The sequence below is a fragment of the Lissotriton vulgaris genome, chromosome 3_1 (assembly GCF_964263255.1).
Source record: "Lissotriton vulgaris chromosome 3_1, aLisVul1.2, whole genome shotgun sequence".
NCBI classification, from domain to species: domain Eukaryota; kingdom Metazoa; phylum Chordata; class Amphibia; order Caudata; family Salamandridae; genus Lissotriton; species Lissotriton vulgaris.
Window position 1 is genome coordinate 1,409,429,428 of NC_141689.1, and position 18,362 is coordinate 1,409,447,789.

At 44.8% G+C, this 18,362-nt stretch overlaps 1 protein-coding gene across 4 annotated transcripts in view; it reads right to left on the bottom strand.

Annotated features, from left to right (window-relative positions):
* Nucleotides 1–18,362, bottom strand: part of WDFY3 (WD repeat and FYVE domain containing 3) — a 2,050,643-nt gene that overhangs the window by 567,130 nt on the left and 1,465,151 nt on the right. For all 4 annotated transcript variants that reach the window (XM_086961876.1, XM_086961875.1, XM_086961873.1 and 1 more), the window contains one exon: nt 1,453–1,601. In XM_086961876.1, coding sequence (XP_086818002.1) covers nt 1,453–1,601 — 149 coding nt within the window. The remainder of the gene's footprint in view (nt 1–1,452; nt 1,602–18,362) is intronic.

The window sequence follows — 18,362 nt, forward strand, 5'->3', positions numbered from 1 at the left end:
TTATTCTGCTAACATTGTTTCATTTTCTTAACAGTTGCCGCCCCCGAGTAACCCGAAGGGGTCACTGAACCACAGGTTAAGAACGACTTGTCTAGATCATAAAGACCAGGAGGCTAAGTTTGATAATGCAAGTGTGCCTTAAGTCAACTGGGGATCGAGAAAAGACTGTACTCAATTTTCTAAGCAGCACTTTAGGTATAAGAGATAAAATTCCCGGGGAGTACTTACAAAAATGCTCACATTTCTAGACCTGCCAGAGGGACTTAAACTGAATCTAAATGATCTTGGAAGCGTTGCAAAGGCTATAATGGATCGGGTAAATGTGGTTAGATCTTCTGAAACAGATAGTGGCTAAAAAAGGTATCAAATCATCAGAACATTAGGCAATGGACAATTTAACGTACTATAATTTCCTGACAAGTAAACCATTTTTCTGGAAAAACTAAGTGGTTATCAAACAAGGAATATAAAATCTAAGCAGAACAATGGTAAAATCAATGAGGCATTCAGGGAATGTGATACGAAAAATGCTTGGCCTAATGGGCACAATTTAGAGACAAGACTGGAACCAGCATGGCCAAAAATGTTTATCTTCACGTAAAGAATGTACCAACCTTCATGCTTGCAGGTGCACCAAAACGGAAAAACAAAATTGATAAAGCATGTTAAAATCATGACTTTAAATAAAAGTACATTGTCAAATGTGAAAAATGCCCTTGCTGAGTTGTATTTATGCTAAAGTTCATTCATATTATTAATCACAGTAAAATCAGTATAAACTGAAAAGAGAAATTATCATGATGTAGTAAAGCTCATGTTCCTAAATGGGAACAACACACCAAATAGATGGCGCTGTGTTAGACATTTTGTAGTGGACTGACTGAGTTACTCTTCTGTAACATTGGTTTATTAGAATGAAAGGTCACTCCAGATTCATATGCTCGTAGATATGGTCATCTCTATCTGCAAAGAAAGATTTTAGGAACATGGGAATTCAAGGAGGACTCCTTGCTGGATAGACAGTGTTATATGAAATAGGGCAGCAATGAGGGAGGGGGCAGTGGCACCTACTAATGAAAGTAAAGAAATACTATTTTTTTCATCTTGTGCATGCATATGGTCAAAATGTGCAAGTACGACAGTCAAAAATGAGAAATGAACAATACTCGGTAGTAGAAGCTAATACATTTATAGTTCAAACTAACTACAAATGACTGACTTACTACTCACTAAACACACATAATATAATTTCAAACAGCAGAGGGACTGTATAAAACACTATTAAGTGACAGCACAAAATGACGTACATAGCAGTGGCTTTATCGAGTTCTAAAAGTGTAAGTGGTGCCTTCCACTTCTGCCTGCTTTTCAAAGGAAGATTTTGTCAAAGAAGAATGGCAAATGAACGCATCTGAAAAGAGGGAAAAACTATAAGTAAAAATTGTTACTCACTTTGGAGACAGTGTCTCGATGTCACGGATCTCCCTGCTGGCTGTCATAGTGAAGCCATCAATCACATAGAAATGCTCTTTGCCAAAGAGAAGAAGTCCTTCACTGGTGTCAAGCCCTTGAACTCTAGCGCAGCGGTACATATGCTGAATCTGCAAGTGGAATCCAGCAAAGAAAATGTAGGTTAGTTAGAAATTAAAGGATGCAGTTTAGAGCTAGGAATGGTTTGTTCTCCAGTGGAACCCTCGAAAACAACAAACCACTTGGGAATATAAAACCTTTGCTATTTAGAACCTCACTTTTTCTTTTACATAAAAAAACTCATTTATATCTGCAAACAAGGTTCAAAAACCCCTTTCAGTTGGGGTTTTCAAACCAAAGTGCAGATGATTCATGATACCAGGGCAAAGTTAGTTGTACACTACTCATTAGAGAATAAAGAGCTTCTACGCACTCTGTTAGATTTGGGGTCTTTAGTTGGCACAGGTAGGCACTTGTGACAAATAGGGACCCTTGCCTCTAGTCAGGGTAAGGGGTACACTCCTAAAATAACCCCTGCTCACCCCCCTGGTAGCTTGGCACGAGCAGACAGGCTTATCTCAGAGGCAGTGTGTAAAGCATTTGTGAACACATACATTAATCAAGTGACAACACTATAGATGGACCCAACACAGGTTTCAAATCAAAAATAAATATTCTTTATATAGACTTATCACAAGACCACAAACAACAAAAATCCACATTACTATACTTAAGATGGTAGTTTGAGCTTAGTTCTCTTTAGTTCTTAAAATGCAACACTTTGAGTCAATGTACCTTAAGATGTGACACGCAGGGCAACAAAAGTGTTGCAATGATGGAAATGAGGCAAAGATCCGGTGCAAAGAAATTAAGATGATGCTTTCGCCTTGATGCAACACGCTTCCCGGTGAGGCGGCATGTGCGGCGACGTCTATCCTCTCCCCCAGCTATGCAAGATGCTTGATACGATGCGGGCCGCGACAGGCCCTGCAACACACTTCCCAGTGATGCGGCGGCGGCGATCTTCTCTCCTGGCGATGCGAGTTGCTTCCACAACGATGCAAGCCGTGACAGGCCCTTCGACATTCTTCCGGTGATGCGGCAGCGTCTGCAGCGACGTTGATCCTCTTCTCCGGCGATGAGCATAAACAGGCCCTGCGACACGATTCTCGGAGATGCGGCGGCGTCTGATGAGACGTCGATCCTCTACTCCTGCGACACGCTTCCCCGGTGATGCAGCGACATCTACGGCGAGGTCTATCACCTCCTCCGGCGATGCAAGGCGCTTCGTGCTCGAAGCGGCAGTTCTGTGACATGCTTCTCGATCTTGATTCGTGCTTCCAGCTCCTTGCGACCCGCAAGTCCCCAAAAGTCCAACACAACTGTAGGCACTTCAGGAGATCTCTTGAGGAGCTGATGGTTGAAGTCTGTTGTCCCTGAGACTTCAGCAAGAGGCACGCTCTGTTCCAAGCCCTTGGAGATCCTTACACAAGTTGATGAAAGTACACACAAAGTTCCCTTTCTCCTTTCTTTGGCAGTCAGGCAACCACTGCAGACCAATCCCCCAAGCAGCACTTCAGCTTGGGATAGTCTCTCCTCAGTTTCTTCAGGTTCCTCTCCTCAGCAAAGGTTTCTTCTTGTAGTCCAAAAGTGATCTAATTTATTGGGATCAGGGTCCCAATATTTATACCCCACAATCCTTTGTCCTCTGAGGGGACTTTGCCCAGTCCAAACCAGTTCTGGAGCACTCTGTTGACATGACTCCTCCTTTCGTTTCGCAGGGCAGAAACATCAGACACCCCACAGGAGGTTGAGTCAGCATTGTGGAGGAAAGCACAGCCCTGGAGCACTTTGTTGACATGATTCCTTATCTCCTTTCACAGTGCAGGGCAGACACATCAGACACACCACAGGGGGTGGAGCCAGCACTGTGGGGGGCAGGCACAGTCCTATTCAGGTCCCAGGTGCAACTCCTCCCACCCATCTAGATGCAGATCTCTATATTCACCACTGGGCTGACTCTTCCTGTCTCTTGGAATCTCCCAGCCCTGTCACACAAACTCCAGACAAGGAATACACAACCTAGCAGAGGAAGGCCTGGATAGTTAGACCAGAAAATACCTACTTTCTAAAAGTGATATTTTCAAACACAGAATATTAAAACCAACTTCACTAAAAGATGTATTTTAGCATTCTGAGTTCAGGGATACTAAACTCTAAGTTCTACCATGTTCCCTGAGTCAGTTAGGATTATAAGTTGTAATAATATAACAGCGCATTCTGGCCTATGGAGAAGAGGTAGCCTTGCAATAGTGAAAAACGAAAATGGCTGTAATTCACAATTAGGACCTGCCACACACATCAGGGCTTGTCCTACCTTATACTTACAATGCGCCCTGCCCATGGGCCTACCATAGGGGTGTCTTATATGAAGAAAAGGGAAGATTTAGGGGCTGGCAAGTGGGTGCACTTGCCCAGTTAGCATGACAGTACCCGACTCCACACAGGCTCTGAAATGGCAGGCCTTAGACACATTTTACAAGGCTGCTTCTGTGTCATCATGGAATTATTAATCCATATATCAATTTATAATAGGGAGAGCATATGCACTTTAGCACTGATCAGCAGTGGTAAAGTGCCCAGAGTATAAAACCAACAAAAACAGGCCAGACAAAATACAGGAGGAAGGCAAAAAGTTCAGGGCTGATCCTGCAAAAAGGGCCAAGTCCAACACACTAACACAAAGAAACAAGCATTGGCAAAGCCAATAGGTATTGCCTATGCTTTGTTGTAGCCATGTTGTACACCAGGGTGGTTGCTGTTCAGCATGGCTAAAAGTGGAAGGGTAGATGGTACGATGGTAGATTGGGCTACATTGGGGTAGGTAGATTGGGGTCAGAGTTTGAGGTGGGCAGACTGGAGCTCACTGAGGTTGGATACATTGGGGCAGGGTATGTTGGGTAGAATGGAGTGGGGCAGTTTGGGGTAGGTTGAGGTGGATTGGAGTGGGGTAGATTGAGGTTGGTTTGGTGAAGTAGATTAGGGTGGGGTAGGGTAGATTGGGTTGGGCGGGGTTGATTGTTAAACTAGAGTGAGCAGGTTGGGGTAGATTTGGGTGGGGTAGATCTGGGTGAGGTTGATTGGAATGTGGCATATTGGGGTGGGGTAGATTAGGTGAAGTAGATTGGGGAAGATGGGAGGTGGGTAAACTGAGGTGGGGGAAATGGAGGTAGGCTAGATGTCATAGGCTAGATTGGGGCAAACTGGGACAGATTAGGGTAGATTGGGGTGAGTCAGACTGGGGTAGATTGGGTGGGACCCATTGGAGTGGGGTAAATTGTGGTAAATTGGAGATGGGTAGATTTGGGTGCATTGGAATGGGGTAAACTGAAGTGGGGTAGAGAGGGATAGTTTGGAGTGGGGTAGGGAGATGTAGATTAGAATGGGGTAGGGAGATGTAGATTAGAATGGGGTAGACTGTGGTGGATTGGAGTGGGTGAGATGGGGTAGACTGGAGTGGGTCAGATTGGGTGGGGTAGATTAGGGTGGAGTAGAATAGAGTGAGGGTATATTTAAGGCATAGATTGGAGTGGTGTAGATTTTATTGGGGTATAGTTTAGTGGGGTAGATCGGAGTGGTGTAGATCGGAGTAGACTGGAGTGGGGCGAACTGGAGTAGATTTGAGTGTGGTAGATTGGGACACATTGAAATGGGGTGGAATAGGGTAGATTGGAGTGGGGTGGAATGTGACGCAATGAAGGGGAGCAGCAGCACATGGAGGAAAGGGGAGAAGCAGTGCCATGGAGGAGGAGTAGTGCAATGAAGGGTGAGGGGAGCGGTGCCATGAGGAAGTGGGAGCAATAGTATGATGAAGTGCACGTTCCTCTCAGTTATCAATAGCTGAGTAGGCAATTTATTTTGAAAAGATATTTCGGCCCAGGACACATTTATCCCATTGCAGGTATGCTTGGGAGCCGTTTAAAATGTAGGTATTTTGTTAATTAAACATATTCATTTTGTGTAATTTTTTCGTCTGCATAAAATGAGTGTTGCTCCAGTTAAACAACTGAAATTTCGACAAAATTCAGTTTCACTGTATATCAGTTTAATTTCTTACTAACAGCAGTGTCGAGAAAGACGTTCCAGGGTTTATTTGCACGCCCATAATGCAGTGGGCTCTAATTGACAATTTAAGCTGCTTCCTCCTTTTTAATTTCCTTTTAGCCACACCAGCAATATATCTCAAAGTTGCCAGTAGACTGCGCTGAGTGCATGGGCAGTGGGCCCTAGTTTTCAAATCACTAATTTTAAAATCTTTCAGAAAAGGGCTTTTATATACTGTTCTGTACAATTTGCTGTAGCTCATGTTCTGCCGGCAAAACAGTGCAACTACTCCTGCTTCCAAGTGCAAAGGGGAAGCAATAACAGCTATTGAGAAGGAAGGTGTAGTTGTTGGGGGAAGCAACATGGGATACAGAGTATTAAAGAGATTTGCTTGTTGGCTATTGCAGTTTGCGGCTGGTAGGCATTGGTGGCGAGAGGGCGGGGGATGATGGAGGAGGTAGGAAAAAAAAGAAAACGTACCTGCCGATCACAGTAGAAACCGCTGTCTCTGCTCCGGCGCAAGAACCAGGAAGCACCCAGGCTCCCCTGACAAATCACAAGGCTGCTTTACAGCAGCATTGTAATTGGTCTAAACGCCGTGGTTCGGCATTCGAAGAGGGACTGGGAGGCTGTGCATGTTCTCCACTCAGGCTGTGCATTACAGCCGGCGGAGAACATGCAAAGTGCGCATGACCGTTTGGCTGGCCCGAAACGGCTGGACAAACCGCCATGTGCATTTAAGGTGCTGCAACCACTCCTCCTCCCTCGACATCACACGAGCCCAGCCCTGCCCAAACCTAACCATGCTGTCACTGCAATGCCAAAATGAAAATTATAATAACATTCCGCTATTATCATTTTATTTTCCCTTTGCAGTGCTTTAAAGCAGTGGTGCGACGCCCATCCGCATTAGTGGAGGAGCCGCTGCTCTGCTATTGTAAGAGAAATAGGAATGGAACCTAAGTAGGAACCACTCAAATGGAGTGCTTAAACGAAAGGGGGGTCAGGGACGTAAAGAAAAGAAACAGGGACAGAGGGAAGCAACATGAATGGGTAAAGGAGTGAGTGAATTCACAAAGCACTTGTATGGAATGCGTAAATAGAATTTAAAAAGTTGCTTCAAAAAACGGGAGCAGTGGATGGACACAAGTACTTGGTCCATGTTCTAGGAAAGTGCAAATTACAAGAACAGGCATGACACATGCATGCCATGGCAAACTACAACTAAGGATAGGACAGTGATATTGCAGCTAACTAATGGAAAGCCTGTGGGTGGGCTGCAGCCCACTAACAGTAAACAACAAGTCTTCTATCACCTGCTTGTTGTTGTTGACACCATCTGATGTGAAATCCACATACACCAGATAGTGACATCATTACTGACTGAGGAGCCATTTTATAATAAAAGGTATAGCCTTGGTTAAGACAGATGGGCCCAAGCAATTTAGGGGGGACAAGGAAGACCAATACCCATAGTATTTACTGACTTCCCTGTTTATAATACTATTAACAACTGAGTAAGCCAGCGCTATCAACTTTCTGTCCCTCCAATTACTTGCCTGTCTGACTCCTACTCCTTTCAGAGATAAATGAACTGAGTTCAGGATGAATTCTATACCAGAATTTAAGTAATGCACTAGGAATCAGACTGGCAGAGTAGAGAATTAAGGCGATGACCGACATGTAAAAATTAGATGCAGAAATTGTATAGGTACAATACCTTATCTACCGGCAGATTACTCACTGTGAATGCACCCGGGTTTCAGACTGGGTACAGATAATTTTTTCAGCATTTCTTAAGCGTGCTGGGTACAGAGAATTTTTTCAGCATTTCTTAAGCGTGCTGGTAAGTGCTGCTGGTTGTCTCTACATTGGCTTCATTTCGACACAGAAGTGGAAGTGGAGCCACATACATGTTGCACACTTGCGTGCAGACGTTAGATTCTTTCTGAACTTGATCTCTGCTGGCAGATGCAGAACTTACAAGCTGATCAGATATGACCGTGTGCAGTATTCTCTAATCTGGAATATTTTCATTAATGAGGAAAGGAGTCCATTCCAGAGAACGGGAAGAAGAGAGGGTGGTGAGAAAACTGCAGTTTGGTAGAGTATCAATCAGAAGAAAAAGTTACTTATCCACAGCAACAATCTTTCCGTTGGATACTCTGGATACCTGCAGATTCCACACGTGTAGAATTATCCCGGACGTCACTAGATCTAGAAACTTCTAAGCTTTCACGTTGCGAGTAGGGAGCACTGGCTTCATGACGACATTTGAAGTGGCATCAGATGACATCATAAAAGCCATATAGCGCTCACACTGGCACAAAGACGTCAGTTTCCATTCTTTTTTCCCAATCCTTCCAGGTAGCAGATAGACTTGCACCCACATTTAGTAGTGCACTACCAAATTTAATTGTGAGATCTTATTAACTTTCCATATAACACCTCCATCAAATGGTGAGAAATCTACAGGTAGATAGAGTATCCACCAGAAATATCGATACTGCAGGTAAGCAACTTTTTCTTCTGATGGATACTTCTACCTGCAGATTCTTCACCTGTAGAATAGATTCCAAAGCAGTAACCTTCCCCAGAGAAGGGTTGATTGGTGGTTAACTGAGAAAATCATGCAACACTGATTTGGCAAAAGTGGCAATTCCTGCGCACTTGTGAATCCAGGCAGCAATGCTTGGCGAAAGTGTGCAAGGATGCCAACATAGCTGCTTTGTACATCTCAGCAATCGGTACTCCTATCATAAGGGCAGAAGTAGTTGGTTTCTCTTATTCCTTCAGAAGATTCCTTTTTGGACAAAACATAGCAAGTCTGAATAAAGAGAATGATCCATCAGATTAGAGTTTGCTATTGAACTTTACTTTCTTTTTTGGTACCATAGTACCCAATAAAGAGCTGTTTGTCCAGTTGTATGTCCTTGGTGGTGGGATGTGGCGGGGGATAAAAAGTCAGAGGAGTAATTGACTGACTCAAGTGTAAGGGTTTTACCAACTGAGGAATGAAGGCAGCCTGGTTTGCAACACTCATCTTTCAGGGAAAGAGGAGGTCAATGGTGGATGAGAACTCAAGGCCCGTAGTTCAGTGACCCATCTGGTCAAGGTGATTGCCACCAAAAATACTGTCTTGAGAGCTATGAAGGGGTTCAAGCGGAGTCCCAATCAGAAAAGTTAAAAAAGGTTAAGGTCCCACTGGGGAACAACAAAGAGAGTAAGTGGATACAGTTTGTTCAACCCTTCAATTAAACACATTACAATAGGAGACTTGAACAGGGAAGGCTGGTTTGGGAGACAGTGGAACACCAATAATGCATCCAAATACCCCTCAACAGTGCCAACTGCACACCCCCTAAGCCACTAGGGACAGTGCGAACTGTAGAACATGGGATAATCTAGCCTGCAAGGGATTAACACTGCTGTCCGCGCATCGTGCAAAGAAGGCGCTCCATCTCCCTGAGTAAGCTAATTTAGTAGGGGGCAATCAGCTGATAAGATAACGTCTACAACCTCTGGTGGCAGCTGAAAAGGAGTTTAGAAGTCCCTGCTTAATCTTGGTTGAAGGAGTCGACCTCTGATCTTGGGGTGCACCCCCCTCCTACCCCCCTCCTACCTCCTACCCCCCCCGCCCGGGAAGGACTAGGCTGAACAGCACCTTGAGGGAGAAGCACTGAAGGTCTACATAGCACACCCTACTTAGGCAACCCAGGGCAATACGAATGACTTGTGCATGGTTGTGGCAGATCTTCCACAGCACCCATGAAAATCAGGTGTATGGGGTGAAATACATAATACAGATAAAAGTTCCACCTCAACTGAAACTTGTCCCCCCCAAGACTCCATTCACCATATACTGAAGGGCACAGAAACGCGGACACTGGCCATTTTCTGAGGAGGAAACCAACTCCAACTGGGGAGTACCCACTGTGCAAAGATCTCATTGGACTATCTCTGGCAGAAGACGCCACTCGTGATTGGCAAGGTAAAGACTGCTCAAGGTGTCAGCCCCGACATTTGGTGACCATGCCAGGTGACTGGCTGCAAACTATATTCCTCAACACTTCCAGGCAAAGGAGGTGCGACTCTACTCCCCCTTCCTTGTTCAAATACCTCCTTGCTGTTGCGTTGCCCATCAACCCCTGGACAGACGGACTGACCTTAGATGTAGGGGAGGATGACCATGGGCGCCAGCTGAAACGTCCAAAGTTCCAGAAGTTTAATTGAGTTCTCCAGGGATTTAGAGGACACTGATCTCTAGAGGGGCCCTCACTATAATGGGCGGAGTGTGTATCACCAGTGTGATCATGGTCAGAGGCAGCTGAAGGCCATCCCACAGTACAGGTTAGCTGTGTTCCTCACCAAACCACACCTGCTCCAGCGCTTGGGGAGATTAAAACAGAGTCCGACAGGTCTACCCCATACTGGAGCCACTGCCGGCAAATGAACCACTGCAGGGCTCTCATATGCCAATGTGCATGTGTGACCAGGAGAAGGCAGGACGCTAGCAGCCCTAGCAGATGTAGGACCTTCCAGACTGGAACATTTGTGTATTGCTGGAAGAATGAGACCAATTTCTTGGATGTTGGCAATCGACTGAGGTGGAGGAAAGTCATGGAGAAGAGTGGGGTCAAGAACTAACCCTATAAACTGGAAACGTTGTGAGAGGCCTCAGGGGATATTTAAGCTTGTTGACTGAAATGTCCTGGTCATACAGCAAGAGGCTGTTGACAGCAGGTAACACAACACAGTCTCTGGCGACCGTCTCTGGTGACATGGCTTGGATCAGCCAGTCGTCTAGGTGCGGGAATACTGAGATGTCTAACTTCCTTTTTATGACGAACCGTCAAAATGGCTCGTGCTAAGTATGAAATGGAGGTTGCACGCCAACTTCAGATTGTAGACCATTATAAGGCTATCCAAGAGAAACCCAGTAAAATGCTTGCAAACAAGATAAGCAAATTAAACACTGAAGGCAGTGAAGAAGGATGGCTGTCCAAGAAAGAAGCAAAATGCCTACTCAATAAGGACCCAATGATACCTTTAATTCATATCCTACCAAAAGAACATAAGGAGCAACAGAACACCCCCTGGATGACCTCCGCATATTTGCGTAATGGTAGATGCCCAGACATTCAATTCTCTGTGTCTGTCAACAAAAAAGAGAAAAACGTTTTGGACATCACACAAAGACAAGAAAGAAATGAGATCTACACAACATTATACACCAAAAAGACTGACAGAAATACATTCCTACACTTTTTAAGTTTTCATCGAAGGAAACGTCAAGACAACTTACCATACAGCCAGTTCTTACATATACGGAGGAATTGTTCCAAGAGAGAGGATTACTTTTCAAATGCAGGAGACCTCATGAATAATCCTCGACAACGAAATTACCCAAAGGAGTTACTTAAAAGACCAATAAAATGGACGTGGTATATACCCTGAGAAACATTGTTGGAACCAAGACACCGAAATACAAACAACCTTATGGTCTGTGTGACCACCTTTTCGAGGAGTGACCAACGCAGTAAAATATTCCATTCGAAAGAACTGGGAAATAGTAAATGTTCTGGAACAGTCCAAAGAAGTGTCCTTGTTTGCTCTTAAAAGGAACAATAATCTTTAGGACAGTTTGGTCAGAGCCAACACAATGCACAAAACTGAGATTCCTTCACTAAGCATGATGCTCAGCTGGCATCCCACAAAAGGTCATCACAAATGTGGAAACTGCAAATCATGCGGGAGCAAGATCGAAGGGGAAGAATTCTTCTATCAAGGCATAAAAATCAAGCATTCTAAATTCACAAATTGCAATACGACCAATGTTACTCAGGCTAAAGTCCAATGTCTCCTATAATTGGATGGCCATATGTGATTACATGAAATAGGTACCAAGCTCAAGGTACTATCATTCTACAACAAATATTTGTCTCCCTTAAAGGATATTAGATGTCTAGCTGTGAAAATCTATATTTATTACTGCATATGCAAAATGTCATTATGATGGGTTCTATATTGAATGTAAAAGTGACATCGTCTGAATATTATATGATCTATTGTTGCATACTCCCCTAAAAATGGTCTGTATGAAAAGTTGACATGTGGGTCATTAATATGAAAATGATAAACAATGTTTTGTTTGCTCAAGAAAAGGAACCACTGAATTATAAGACTATCCGAAGAATAGACAACATGGAATTAAAATCTCCATAAAGTGTTGTAGAAATAGGGGTGCACTGTTGCCTCAGAATATTCCAAACCTTGTTTATGAGGTTACGATAAAGACATAGACTTGCCATTTGAAAGTCACCTTAGTTTAAATTCTAACACCAGAATCGTGTAACCAAGTGAGGAACTGAATATAGATGAGACATGAACTATATTCCCCAGATACGAGCTGGACGGGATGGCGCTGAGCCAATGGGATTCCCCAATCACAGAATCCAGTCCCCAACTGACTAACCATGGCCTTATGGGGTAACATCAGAGATAAGAAAAATGAGGCAAACCTGTGATTATACAAGCTGGGACCTCTGGATAATTTAGCCAAACAAGTGATGTATATAGTAGCTTTGGTCCGGCCATTCTGCCACATTTTGTAACATTCAGAGCATATAAACCAACTAAACTAGATGTAAACTACATTTCCCAGACACCGACTAAGCTTCAACCGTCACAGAGAGCTAGTCTGAAAACGAATAAATGACACAGTAGGGGCATGCTGGGATACAGCCCCGGCAAGTACCATGCATCAGGAGTTAGACTAACGTATTCAGTGAGGGGAGCCGCATCACCGCACTGAAATGCACTGTCACGCATTCATAGCTCCTCAGCTGTGTGAAGGAGAGCTGCTATTTAACACCTCCACTGACTGCCAAGCTCTTAACTTGAGGGCTGGCTCAGCTCAAGGTAGGCTACAATCTTCCACCGACACCAGTCAATTACTGACGTCAGGTCACGAGTCTGGCCCATGATCTAATTTGCCCAATTACCATAGGAACTGTTGGCGGATGCGGCGGCGCGGCATAGTTTAAGTTCTTTAGAGGCCTGCGCACTGAGAGCCTGCCACTGCAGCTCGCAACACACAACCCGACTGGCATAATGATTCGGCGTGGCAGGAGAGTGGTGGTGCATGACTGCCTCAGGAGCAACCCTGCACTCCAGTGCAGCCAATGCCACCCATACACGTTGTTTGGAGTGACCCATCTGGACTGCGGCACTGCCCGGGACTGTGCCAGGGCAGTCATCGCAGCAGGCCCGCGCCGTCAATGGTGCTTGCAGCAGCTGTAGGAAGCTTGCTCTGTATATACTATACCAAAACGAGGTATACTGTGCACAGAGTCCAGTGAAACCCTCAAGGTAGGCAAAGGTAAAAGTAGATAGCGCCTTACTCTCTATTTGTGGTAGTGTGGGCAAGCAGTCAGGCTTTATCAGAGGGTAGTGTTAAGCATTTGTTGTACACACTCGGGCAGCAAACGATGTCACACAATCAAAGACTGAAATTTGAAGAAAACCAATTTGTTTGTATCAAAAATATTATTAAGTTATCTTATTTCTAGAACCACGCCAAGCCTGGTGGAGGTAAGTGAAATAAATGCTTTGTAAAATCTTATGTAATGTTTTACAGTTGAAAGAATGTAGGTTTAAAAGCAGTTGGTTGAATTACAGGTAAGGAAAATGCTACTTACCAGTATCCATCTGTTCTTGGCATGTAGAGCTGCAGATTTCTACACTTTGCATTAGATCACCACCTGGTGTTGGGCCCGGATGATTGCATGTTGTTGTCTTGGAAGAAGTCTTTGTAGTCCCGAGATAGGTGACTCCTCCCTGAGACAATAGTGCACATGGGCATCAGCTCCATCCTTAAATAGTTTTTCGACATGATGGGAAATTATGGAGTTAGTAGAAATAAAGAATAATGTCCATGCATGTATATCTAATTAAGATAAAAACTGGAACAGATGCATGTCCTTGGGAGGCGAGAGGGCGTGTAGAAATCTGCAGCTCTACATGGCAAGAACAGATGCATACTGGTAAGTAGCATTTTCCGTTCGAGGCATATGAGCTGCAGATTCTACACTTTGCATCGATTGTGCAGCAGTATCTACCCTAGCGGTGGTCAGCTGTATCAGTTGCAGTAGTTTGAAACAGAGTTTTGAAAATGATCTGAGTGTATATACAGATTGAGAGGCCTTAAGACTAGAATTGGCCTTAGTGTCCCATCCTTTTTGGGTATTAGGTAGTAGAGGGAGTATACCCCTGTTCCTTGATGTTGCAATGGAACTAACTCTATTGCATCTTTTTGCAGCAATGAGAGCACCTCTTCTTGGAGCAGCGTTAGATGTGCTGTGGACATTGGACGCTGACTGGGTGGTATATTTGGAGGGGTAGCTGTCAGCTCTAGACAGTAACCATACTGGATAATTTGTCTTACCTACTTGTCTGATGTGATGGAACTCCAGACAGGTACGAACTGTGTTAGTCTACCCCCCTACAGGAGTGGTATTCTGCTGGGGGAGCTGAAGGAAGTCACTGTTTAGTGGTGGAAGAGGATCGATTGTTGTTATTACCTCAACCTCTTCCCTTATTGTTAATACCTCTGTAGCCTCACCTAAAATATCCTCTTTGGAGGATGTTTGCGTATTGTTTTTAAATGAAGTTGAATTGTCTGCTCCAGTTTGTTTGGAGCCTCCTCTGTAAAGGGAGCGACAAAAGGAGCCTCTTGGTTGAGTGGACTGCAGAGCTCCTATAGATTTTGCAGTATCAGTGTCTTTTTTCATTTTTTCAAGTGCTACGTCTACCTCTGGACCAAACAATTGTTGGTTGAATGGCTGATTTAAGATGGTTGTTTCCACCTCTTGCTTAAACCCTGAAATGCGTAGCCGCGCATGTCTTCTAAGGAGGACACTAGTGTTTATTGCTCTAGATGCAGTGTCTGCTACATCAAGAGTGCACTTGATTGAGGCATTTGAAAAAAGCTTACCCTCTTGTATAAGGTCATTTGCCTGTGCCTTATATTGGTCAGGTAGATGTTGTAAAAGGGTTCTAACTGCTCATAATGAGCCCTGTCGTATCTTGCCAGGAGGGCTTGTATGTTAGCTATACGCCATGTATTGCTAGCTTGTGCAGCTATCCTTTTGCCTGAAGCATCTATTATTTTTGATTTCTTATCAGGAGGTGGTGCCTCACCTGATGTCTGTGAATTTGCTCTTTTTCTAGCGTTTGAAACGACTAGGGAATCTAAGGGTAGCTGCCCTTTAATGTAAGCAGGATCACCCGGAGCGACCTGTACTTTTTTTCTATTCTTGGGTTTATGATCCTAGCTCGTACAGGATCTTTAAAAACTTCTGAGGCATGCTTAATGACCCCTTTAATCATGGACCGGGCCCCTGACCAAAGCCCGGAGCGGCCGGGTGTGGGCTCCCCGCGTCGCATACCCTTACCCGGGGGTCCGGGTGGGACCGGGCCCCCCACAGAGGCCCCAGAAAGCGGCAGGAGCTTGAAGCGCCCCATGATGCCTTGCAAGGCATGAGGAATGGATTGTTTTTGGCGTTTTGGTGGCCCCCTTTAGTGTGAAAAGGTGCTGGGGGAGCTGCTGGAGCAGCGCAGTCTCGCCCCCAGCACAAAGCTAAGTCCCAACCTAAGCTTCTTGAGGTTTTAAAAACAATATAACCCCTCAACTCTCAGCGAAGATTGCATCACCTCCTAGGCTGGAACTTTTGTTCTACAGCTGGGGATTCATTCAGAAGTGCATCAAAGACCTAATATTTGAACAGATTTTTGTGAGTGTTCAAAAGTGTCTAACAAAAAATCTTCCTCTGCCTCATCTGAGTGCATTGTTACATTATGATAGATGGCAACCCTGCTAAGTAGATGTCCAAACCCAATATTATCTTCAGGAGGAGATGGTTTGGATGGATATGTATGTGGGTCAGGGATATATGGTACATCTTGTGGGTTTGGATATTCCCAGTCTGGTACATCACTAGGGTATTGAAAGGGCTCATCTGGGTCTCCCCCATCCCCTATGTTCTACTCATCTTTATTGCGAGGAGGTGCGTGAGAAGGTGAAGATTGAGGTGGAGAATGTACAGGTGAACTTTGAGGTGAAATGTTAAAAGGAATAGAAGGTGAAAGAGGAGGTACAGGTGAAGAAGGGTGCATAGGTGATGTGGCAGAGTCCTTCTTGACAGGCACTGGAGTTGAAGGTGCTGTATCTAGCTTCCTCTTTCTATGTGGCATAGTGGAAACATGTCCTGTCTTTGGATCTATATATATCCTTTTTTGCAAAGGATCAGGTCGAAAAAGCTCTTTTTCTTGAGAAATCGCTTTCGGCGCCGATTTCTTCGGCTCCAGACCTGGTTTCTGCTGGTCTTTATCCTTAGGAGTTGTTGTATAGTCCTTTGGCGTACTTTTCGGTACTGAAGGTATTGTTTTCGGAGTCTAGGCCTGGTTCGAGGCCTTGGAGGCATCGGAAGCAGGCTTTGTAGGTTTTGGCACTGAATATTTTGGGCTGGAAGCAGTTTTGGTCGGCTTGGAAGTGTCGGAAAGAGGCTTCATTGGTTTCTGTGCCGTCTTGTCTTTAGGAGTCGATGGTTTCTGAGTGTTTTTCGGAACCGGGACTTCTTTCGGTTTCGGTGCCGAGGGAGCTGGTAGTATTGGCACGTGAGGTTTGCTCGGTATGGAGCTACCGGAAGGCTTTAGTATTTTCTTCCGAGCCGAGGCCCGATGGCGGGGCTTTCGAAGAAATGTCTCTGTCTCGACTGGGCCCAGAAGGCGGAGTTTTGACCTTAGCCTTTGGTTTAGGTGTTGGGGTTGGGGTAGGGGCAGTCATACTCACGCATTGACCTGATGGTATGGAGTCATCGGAGTCGTCTGGCTCAGATATGATTTGGAGATCATCTGAATCTTCCTCGGGACACATGGACCCTTGTCGAAGCTATCCACTGGTTCCAGAGCTGATCTCTGCATGTCGTGTCAGCGGGCACGCCGATCTCAAATGGTCTTCTTGGATCGAAAGGACGCACAAGCTGTGCAGCTCGAATCGTCGTGTTCAGGTGAAAAAACACAGGTTACACACCTCGTGATAGTCGCTGCGTGGAAATTTTGCTCCACACACCGGGCATTATTTGAATGGCGTCCTTTCCATGAGTTGTAGGCCTCACCACCTGGGTAGGCCCAAAGGCCCGCGTCGACGACCGGAATGGAACTGATTAAGTCGAGTCTAAGGATATTGATGTTGTAGTTGTTTTTAGAAAGTTTTGCGCGTCAAAGTCCTTGGAAAGAAGATTTCGAACCGGAGTGGAAAACTTGCACCCGAACCCAGTGGCGGAAAAAAACAATCTAAGGATGGAGCCGATGCTCATGCACACTATTGTCTCAGGGAGGAGTCACCTATCTCGTGACTACAAAGACTTCTTCCAAGACGACAACATGCAATCATTCGAGCCCACCACCAAGTGGCGATCTAATGCAAAGTGTAGAATCTGGACCTCATATGCCTCGAACGTCAATGTTTTGAAATAACTTTTCGGTTACTTTACAGATTCCTTTGTATGTTACTTTTTTCATTACTTTTTAAGTTACTTTTTCTACTCAGTGTGATATGACTAGATATCACACTGGGACATTTCCTGGTGAAAAGGGAAGCAAATCAGTTTTTGTACATTTGCAGTTTTTCAGTGTTTCATACAAACCAACTCCACCACAAAACAAATTACAAGGAAAAGCAGTCACTAGATTCGTATGGAGACATATGAAGTTAACGGTTTGCAGGTAAGTACGAACGGCCTTACATGCTTAGACTGCAAATAGGCAGCTATCCCCTCCCCGGATGTAGGAGCAGGGCGTGGTCTCCGGCCTCACTGGCCCCTCTGCTTCCGAATTCTGTGACTGTAAATTATTTAAAGGAAACCCTCCTGAAAACATGCTCACTGAAAAAGCATGAGTTTCAAATATTGATCTTCTTAATGATCATAAACCTGATTTTATGTTATTAACTGAGACGGTTAAATGAAGATCCTAATCCTAATATCGCAAAGACGATCCCCCTCGGCCATCTGATTATTAGGAAAGACAGGCCTGGAGGTCGGTTGGGGGAGTGGCTATTATTTATAAAAATACCCTTTCTTGTGTATCATTACCCACTATAGAGACAGAAGGAGCCAAGAGTCTGGGCTTTCTGCTGTCGGTATTCGCCCACCAGTTAAATTACAGATTGCAGGCGTTGTAATTTTACCGCCCGCCAGGACCTGCTGCCCGGTTCCTGGAGTCTTTAGGCAATGCTATGTCATCTATTATTGCGAAATACAAGCAATGGCTGATACTTGGGGACTTCAATATTTACATGGACTGATCAGAGTCCGTGAGATTATATGCATCCATAATTTAACACCCTATGTATTATCTTCAACACATGAAAGGGGCCAAATTCTTGACCAGATTTTCTCAACGGAGAGGATTGAAGTGGAGCCACCCACTCTGGTCTGACCAGTCCTTAATTACTTTTAGATTACGTAAAGAACTGGCCCAGCCTCTTTCCCATTGCAAACAACGGGCTACAAGTTTCAGGCCTTTTAATCAGCTGACCTCAGTGGCATTAGCCTAAGCGCTTAAAAAACTTTCGATTCCTGATTGTGGCCACTTAGAGAACGAAGTCCTGTCACTAGAGAATTGGCTTGAGACACGTGCAAATGAACTCGCCCCCCCAAGACCCGAAAAGCATATGCAGGCCGAGCCTCGGCCTCATGGTTTACTGCGGCCCTAAGGAAAAGTAG